This window comes from Triticum urartu, chromosome 5A (assembly GCF_056163025.1).
Source record: "Triticum urartu cultivar PI428250 chromosome 5A, HENAU_Tu73, whole genome shotgun sequence".
Taxonomy (NCBI): domain Eukaryota; kingdom Viridiplantae; phylum Streptophyta; class Magnoliopsida; order Poales; family Poaceae; genus Triticum; species Triticum urartu.
Genome location: NC_141877.1, coordinates 667,118,475 through 667,127,003, shown reverse-complemented (window position 1 = coordinate 667,127,003; position 8,529 = coordinate 667,118,475). Strand labels below are relative to the sequence as shown.

Here is an 8,529-nt window from a genome sequence, read left to right as displayed (position 1 = left end):
GTCATCAGGATTGGTGTTAAAGCTTGCATCGACGTAACCCTTTACGCCGAACTCGATCACCTTCATAACCAAGAAACATTTCCTTATTCCTCTAAGGATAATTTTGACCGTTGTCTAGTAATCTACTCCTGGATCACTCTTGTACCCCCTTGCGAGACATGTGGCAAGGCACACATCAGGTGTCGTACACAACATGACATACCGTATAGAGCCTATGGCTAAGGCACAGGGGACGACCTTCGTCCTTTTTCTTTCTTCTGCCATGGTCGACCTTTGAGTCCTTCCCTGTCGGTGTCCTAGGAACTAGGGTACCTAGACTTGCCTGCCTGCACCCAACGACGTGGCTCCATCAACGGCCCGGTGAGGCCCATCTACAAAGACTACCAAGATAAGGCCCTCGCGAGGGCCGAGCCTCGCGAGCGAGACGACGCCAAGACCTCCGGAGGGAGTGGTCTCCCTAGGCTGCCTCCTGAGGAGCGGAGATTCCTATGCAGGTGCTCAACCTCATGAGGTTGCGGTGACGCAAGCCAAGACGACTGTCGGGGATATACCCCGCGGTATGACCCGGCCGGATATATGACCCAGCTGGAACTTGGCGTTCCATTTGTAACCCGCCGGAGGATTGGCGACTCACGAGTCTAGCGGCTCACTGGTCAGACGGCTCACGAGCCTGGCGACTCTAATGGCCCTAACGGCGGGTCAGATAGAGGACGGGGGGCGGCATAGGCGCGCTGGGGGAGGGGGACGGCTGCGGCGCACTAGGCATGGGTTGGCGGAGGCACGCTGGGGTAGGGGCCGGCGGAGGCGCGCTCGAGTAGGTGGTCGTGGCGATGGTGGGGGATCGGATTGGGGAGATGGACGCATTTTTCCTGATAGTTTCAGATTAGTCGGATCGCTCCTATATAGAGCCGAGGGTAACGGAATAATATTCTGTTATGGATAATAGAATAATATTCTCTTACGGGTAAGAGAATAGCCCAGCCCTATATATATACGGGTCAAGATGAATACTATTCCAGTTAAGATTGTTGTTTGGTGACCGCTGTTATTTGTTTTCCTAGGTGAGTGAAGCACAAGCCAGGAATCACTCGAACTGGCTAAAGTCATAGATACTAGATCGGCAGCGTGCCTTGGTGCGAGGGTGCCGGTCCCAACGATCTGGCCAAGCAAGTAATGCTCAAGTTAGTAGGAAGTCAGGCTTAGCGTACGTATTCAAATAGGATAACAAACAAACATTCACATGTAATAAGGGCAAGACCTCATCGATGGATACCAGAATGATATATAGTACAACACATCTCAGAATGATATATAGTACAACACATCTCCATAGCGACCAGAACGATAGTAAACACATTTAAAGGATACAAATGTTCATACATGGTAAATTGAAGGATGCAATGTTCGTACAAGGTAGATATTGAGTACAAAAGGATGGATAGACGCGCCAGGCCGTGTTCACAAAAGAAGAGGGAGATCACACGGTTGTTTACATGGTACATCACAAGAGCTGGTGGCATCATATATCATCGGGTACTTGCCAGAGTTAGAATAGGTGATTGGTGACGTCCATCGACGATCAAAGCCATGGCCATGGTGCGAAGAAAGCAACTGGTGCAAACACCTCATGCTCTGTGCCTGAGACGACAAACGATTAGATATGTATAATATATTTGGTAATAGAATGTGCCAGGCCTGCAAGCTCAAAAATAAGAATAACACGATAAGTAAAGAATCAACGGTGGCACAAGCTAATATGTGAATCGGTGGTATTTAGATCATTTAATAGATTCATTAGGTGAGTATTCGACCAAATAAAAATCAATGCCACAACTAAATCACAGTCAATAGATCTGAAGTATTCTATCTAAAATGGGTGTTCTAATGGACCATGAGGCTTTCACAACAATAGAACTGCAGCTACTACTGAAAACTGAACAATATTTTTGTACACGGCCCAAAGAATAGTAAGATTTACTCACATGAATCCTGGATCGACATTACAAAAGTACGGAATTTATAAGTGACCGACAACTCATGTTTACCTTGTCCATTGGTGGCACCGTGGACTGGATTTTCCTTGTTCCTGTCGCCGGGGTGGCGTAGAAGAGCTCCCTCCGTGCGCTCTTGTTCGAGTACAACTGAGACATCAAGTTCAGAAAGGTAGTTCTATAGACCAGGATTAGGAATACATTCCACAGGTTGAAATACCATTCATAATACACATTAGGTAAGAAGGACCATACATAACGATAGCAAGGCCTGTATACGAAAGACCAACATAACCAGGTAGCAATATACACCCTCTGTAAAGAAATATAAGAGCGTGTAGATCACTAAAGATATACACACTCTATAAAGAAATATAAGAGCATTTAGATCACTACTTTAGTGATCTACACGCTCTTATATTTCTTTACGGATAGGTAAGTGTGCAATGCCACATTGCTCCCCATGGCGAACAAATACATAAAGCTTACTGGCATGACTCGTTAACAATAAAATAATATCAAAAATCCTCCTTGAACTTCTCATGAACTAATAGCATCGCCAAACCATTGTTTATCCCAGAATATATACTGGACGAATCCTACACACAAGTCAATTGTTATAACCAATGAATAGGAAATACTGGATACAACTGAGCTGTTATTGTTGGTTAGTATGAGCAGGTTGGGCATAGCCATCATTTTTAAGAAGCCTGGAGAATTAGACATCACCCGTAACCAAAACCAAGTAGAACATTACACTTTATACAGAGTAACTGAAAGATAAATGAGCTTCTCCAAACGCATTTTGCTACACAAGCATCTTAAAAGTTTTGGTTTAGCTTCTGAGATGGCACCGGGCTAGCTATGCAGGAGAGATAGATGATGGCCAACAGAGAATTTAGAGAAGCACATAACAAAAACTGCAACACAAGTTTCTATCTAATGAGTACTGACAGATGTGAGCCTCTGAAACATTGTGGTGGCATCTCACCTTCATAACAACACTATCATCATATAGTCATCATCATATTGCAAATATAAGGGAAGGGAAAGGAGTTTGCAACCTAGTACTCCCATTGTCAGGGAGAAAGAATGTGTGGAGGCATTGGGGCTTCAGTTATTCCTCTTTCATCTACTCATGTGCCACATCCGCCGCATCCGCGAGCCGCAATACAGCTAGGCAGGCGCACATGGTTTGCACACCGTCGCCTTGCCAAGAAACCTAGAGGCGGACATGAGAGCAAAATTAGGAAATGGTGGAGCTTAAGATCCACATGGTAACAACAATCTGTCACCACTTGCATATTTATCATTTTTAGTGATTGTTTCAATAGAAACCTACATCCACAATTGTATGATCTTTAGTGATTGTTAACATGAACACTACAATTTCAAATAAACCAAGCTACAACACTACATAAAGGTATACAAACTGAAAATAATATTGTACCCTTTTGAAATTAAGGCAGTAGTCCAGATTATGTCTAATAGCATAATGATGGCGACATCTATATAGCTACGATGGATATTATATGCGGTAGCGTGAATAGCTGGAGCTCAGGGAAAGGCAAGCATGATCAACTCCCTCAGAAAATATCCCATCGTGTTCATGTCATATGAGCAAAAATAATCTAGTTTTCAGAGTTTACTGCATCTGCTTCCGCTGCAAATTAAGTCCCCAACGAGTAACACATCACTCTATGACGAATCATCAAGCACTGATGCCTTGCATAGCCATGAACTGGCATCGATGCCATCCTCGTCAAAATAGCATGAATAAATCAACATAGTGAGATGGAAGTATATTAAATTAAGAAAATATGTCACCATTATAAAAAATATCCAACTGCCTTGTTGTAATTGATCCTAGATAACCGAGACTACATGGATAATATACATGTGTAAGCGACCGCGGAGCTTTGACAGCCAATAATATTTTAGTGTCCTGCAATCAGGTCCTTTTTCCTCTACAGACACAGTACGTGAGAAATTTTGGAATATATATTCACTAAACAAAATACTTCATAAAATAAGACAATTGACAGTAATAATTCGAGACTATAAGCCTTGCTATACAACCCTACAATTTAGTGAGTATTGCATACATGTCATTCTTTCTTGGATCAATCTCATAAAAAATACAAATACAAAGTAGAGAATGACCATCAATTTATTACTCTAATCTGCTGAGACAAATAAAAAGTGAGGCATAAATCAGTAGAAAACTGATGTGTTATTTCGTATAGACCACCAGTTTATTTTTTAGGTTGAAGTTTTCCAACTGAAGAAAGTAGAAGATGAAATTGATGAGCGATTAAATAGTACAATCAAACCTTCGCTTTGACACTACTCTGTTTCAAGTCGATAGTGTTTGACATGGATGAACTTGATTGGACAATGGTAAGAGTTGTAGCAGGAAGCTATAAACCATACCAAGATCAATTATACTGTCCAAAAATGTGATCATCAGTGTGCAAAAAATAGGGAATCAATTATACAGTTCAAAAATGTGATCATCAGTGTGCAAAAAATAGGGAATCTTATAAAAAAGGAGTTCAAATTTGAGAAGGATCTTTAGCTGTCGCCCAACCGCTACCGCCGGAAGAGGTGCAGGACCAGCCAACCCCACATATGGACGCAATGGTTAACGGCCAGATCGCCCAAACGCACCGTTACTTCAACAGAACCATCTCACTTCTCAAGCTCATCATCTCCTACTGTCGAATGCCAAGATGTCTGTCTGCCTATTTGGTATTGGAGTTGCAGGGAGTGCCTAATTTTTATGTATCTAGCTTGCTTCACTTTTCTTCAGGTTCTAGCTCACAACTAAGTAATCTAATGCAGAAAGTTGATTAGTGTGTTATCTCTGCTCATATGATTTTCATAACCAGACTTTTACATAATGCTACATTTTTGGAATACTGCATGAGATGATTCTTTTGAAGATGCCGGGCACAGGGAGCACCTCTGCCTTGCCATGGTGCTAAAAAACTGCCGATGGTGCTCTAATCTGCAACACCTCACTACTAACCTTGGAAACAATGCCTCTACTCCTCTACCTAGAAAAAATCTTCCTAATTAAAATCCCAATCCAGATAAAAAAGGAATATCGTTCTGGATTTGGAATGAAGGAAGGGTTCTTGGATCCAGGAGAACAAAAGGCGGACGAACCACATGTGTTCATTTAGCTGATGAGAAGATGAGATAAAGGGAGTAGTACCTACTGAGCGGAAGCGCGGCGGCCATACAATGGCTCGCTTAGGGAGGCCGGTTCCACCAGCTGTGCCGCCAAGTCATGGTGGTATCGGCCGCTCAAGTTCAAGGTTGGGGTAGGAGGGCAAGCTTGTTGCCATGGCGCTGGTCTGGGTCGCTAGGAAGTGTAAAGGAAAAAGTTAAAACCCTTGAAATTTATCCACTGAAAATTAATATACATACATACAATAGGGAGTTAAAGTCCAAAAAAGTGATCAAAAAAAATGTAATAAAAAATGCATAGTTGAACAGTTTCTGAAATCTCTAGCAGTTGATTTGTTCGGCCATATGAAAATACATGTTAGTAGAAGACAAAACACACAATGCTTGAACAGAAGGTAAAATTAACACCAAAAATTCAGTAAGCAGATATTGCAAGTCACTTGTGAATGAACTGCCAAACATACCTGCGAAGGGTGTATTTGCTGAGCATTGAACATGATGCCATGGTCTAAACTTTTAGATCACTAAATGCCGACTTGCATAATGTGGCAACCATAGTAGATCCAGCATAATAATATTTTCCAAGGACACTCATATCTTCCGTAGGCAAGTCACATGACCTACAGATGCAATATATTGTGTGTGTGCAAGTCATATAACTGAAAGAGGTAATATATCGTACATATAAGTAAAAGTTTACTGCATGCTAAATGTGAGGAAAAAAGAATCAATGATTACACATGAGCATAAAATGGAATTTGCCTTCCCTTGCAACCTGCTTGGATTTTCATCGAGCGCCTTGTATGCATGTACACACAAAAAATCTGCCAGTGCAACACAAAGATGGGAAATTTCAGGTATTATATCAAACAAAGGAATGCATAAGAGAGGAGAGCAAGCTAATCAGGAGGGAGAGAGAGTACCTGAAAGAAAGGGATAGAGGTAGGAAGATTGGGGTGATGAAACAGAGCCCAGCCAGTCGACGGGGCATGGCTTCTCCTTCCTCTCGTCTCCTTCACAACATCCCTCTCTCTATCTGCTGAGGGTACAGGAGGATCTGACAGCGAGAGTGGATGTAAGAACGGGAACTGGAAGAGAGAGAGAGAGAGAGAGAGAGAGAGAGACCTGGACGGAGTGGATAGATGGGGCGGGGAGGCACCAGCTCCTTTCGTTGCGGGTTCGTCGTCGTCGCCGGGGAGCACGGCGGTGAGCACCCCGAGCACCAGCGTGGCCTGCTCGGCGGGGATCTGCAGCGCCTCCGCCTGCTACTGCTGCTCCCCGTCGCCGCCGCCGCCGTCATGCTCCTCGTCCTCCCTCCTCTGCTGCTGGTCGTCGTGGGGGGGGGGGGGGGGGGGGGGGCGCTCTGCTGTGGCGGATCTGGCCGCCGACGGCGCCGTTCGAGGCGGTGGGTGGCGGCGGCGGCGATGTGGGTGGGAGGGAGGAGGCGCGCGGGAGGGGAGGGGAGGGGAGAGGAGGCGCACGGGAGGGGAGAGGAGGCGGCAGCGAGGCGGGAGGAGCTGGGCGCGGGGGAGGCGCGGGGCGAAGGCGCGAGCGAGGGAGGAGGGAGGCGGCTGCGTGGGAGGGAGGGAGGCGGCTGCAGGAGCGAGCGAGGGAGGAGGCGGCTAGGTCTTCGTCAAATGAGCGGCCCCCTTTTATACCCCCACCATGCGAAATGACCAAAATGCCCTGGTGAGGGCATGGTATTTACATTCTGCTGCCATTACTATTCATTCCAGCAGTGTTTCTTTCAGATCCGACGGCCCAGATCCTCCCACCTCTCGATCCAACGGCCCAAAACCCATCAAGCATCACGATCCGACGGCCCACGATCGCTGAACTCTAAGGAGCCTTGTAGGAACATCCTTCTCTTATCTTTTGATATCAGAGAGGAGAGATTTTTACCTCTTTTGGGTCTGGAAGCATGGCAACAATAGCGCAATCAATAGCATCCTGATTCTCCAGTCTTGAGGCCCTTGCGGCCATCAACACGACATCACTCTTTTCGTAACCTCTAGTAAAAACCTAGAGAAAAATGCTTATCTTTCAGACCTTAGGAACATGAAGACAATGTAACTATGTTCAAAAGTACAAGCTGTGGGAGTTATGACCTCAATTATATTGTTGTCTACAGTCAGTTTGTTGAGTGTCAATGTTCCTGTTTTGTCACTGCAAAGCACGTCCATTCCGGCCATCTCTTCAATTGCAGTCATTCTCTTGGTAATAGCACCCTGAATTCAACAGTTAAGAAAAGCGGTCACTTTCTAGGATATAGTTGCATGCCTTTTATTTCAGTGGTAGTCAGAGAGGTCTAGCCATGGATGAATATTCAAACCTGTTGTGCAAGCTTATGTGATCCAATAGCCATAGTTACTGACAGAACCATGGGCATCGCAATTGGAATCCCTCCAATGAGAAGCACCAGAAGGTTATCAACTGTCTGGCGGTACGGTCTGTGTTGAACAGCCGCCATCACAATTAACTCGATGGTCATCCCAATGTCAATGGAGCAAATGCAGAAGTTTCCGATTGATGTGAGAACCTGAAAGCATCCATAAATTGCAGCCCATGTCATGAATTTCAGCTGACGCTAGACTAACTGAAGACACACTGATTGCTGAATAATACTCTACCTTCTGAAAGTGGCCGACGTGGGTGGTTGACTCAACGAGGTGAGCAGCTTTTCCAAAGAAGGTATGGATCCCGGTGGACTATTCTGTTACCCGTAATTCTGTTACCCCCGAGCTCTGTCTTCTTCCCCGCCACGCCGGGTTGGCCGCCTCCCTCCCACAAATCGGCCACCTCCCTCCCCCATGCGCTGGTGCCTCCGTCGTCTCGTCCTCATCCCTCCCGCCAAGCGTTGGGCGTGTCCCACGCGTCACGCACCGGCCGTGACCCTCCCGTCGAGGCGGCGGCGATCTCCTTCCACAGCTCACCACTGAGATCCACTAATTCCCCCACCCCACCCCCGACGACGCTGGCTGTCGCGCTCCTCCACTTCCTGTACTCCCCCATGCCGGACAACTCCTGCATGCCCTCCCTCTGCCTCTGGTCAGCAACCGAGTGCAGCCACTGGGTGGCGGTGGCAACAAGCAGTACACACGATGGCAGGGGCAGTCATCCAGCGTGTTTGTTGGGCAGGAACAGTGTGTGTTGATGTCGAGCACAACAAAGAGGCAAGTTTATAGATTTTGTTTTGTTTTTGTTGTAAAGTTCAATTCATATGCATGCATAAGTTCAAAGATTGTCATAGAGCGATTTCAATTGTGGCTTCATGAAAAGGCGTGGGTTTCTATTAGTAATTTGGCAGAAGCTGCACTTGATTTTGCGGAGCTTTATAGAAAAT

The 8,529-nt window shown here is 45.7% G+C and overlaps 1 protein-coding gene and 1 long non-coding RNA gene across 4 annotated transcripts; both read right to left on the bottom strand.

Moving 5' to 3' along the window:
* Window positions 1–1,333: 1,333 nt before the first annotated feature.
* On the bottom strand, window positions 1,334–6,543 carry LOC147973903 (uncharacterized). 3 transcript variants are annotated; one of them, XR_015603063.1, is made up of 7 exons: window positions 6,312–6,543; window positions 6,110–6,243; window positions 5,651–6,010; window positions 3,641–5,361; window positions 3,056–3,213; window positions 2,046–2,141; window positions 1,334–1,638 (listed from the first exon to the last, which is right to left on the bottom strand). It is a non-coding gene; the product is annotated as an uncharacterized LOC147973903 (long non-coding RNA). The 3 variants fall into 3 exon arrangements; XR_015603062.1 differs by having other exon boundaries at window positions 3,056–4,438; window positions 5,212–5,361; XR_015603061.1 differs by having other exon boundaries at window positions 3,056–5,361.
* Window positions 6,544–7,067: 524 nt separating this feature from the next.
* LOC147973902 (ATPase 11, plasma membrane-type-like) lies at window positions 7,068–8,198 on the bottom strand. Its single transcript, XM_087524830.1, has 5 exons — window positions 8,070–8,198; window positions 7,817–7,894; window positions 7,519–7,725; window positions 7,295–7,414; window positions 7,068–7,208 (listed from the first exon to the last, which is right to left on the bottom strand). The coding sequence occupies exons 1-5, from the start codon at window positions 8,196–8,198 to the stop codon at window positions 7,068–7,070; spliced, it is 675 nt and encodes a 224-aa protein (XP_087380956.1).
* Between the last annotated feature and the right edge of the window lie 331 nt (window positions 8,199–8,529).

Bases quoted from the DNA above. Each gene is read 5' to 3' on its own strand.
- LOC147973902 (XM_087524830.1), bottom strand. From the start codon at position 8,198: ATGGGGGAGTACAGGAAGTGGAGGAGCGCGACAGCCAGCGTCGTCGGG. The intron at 7,726-7,816 runs GTAGAGTATTAT...GGATGCTTTCAG, and splicing joins ACGTCGGCCACTTTCAGAAG to GTTCTCACATCAATCGGAAA. The intron at 7,415-7,518 runs GTTTGAATATTC...TGTTGAATTCAG, and splicing joins CACATAAGCTTGCACAACAG to GGTGCTATTACCAAGAGAAT.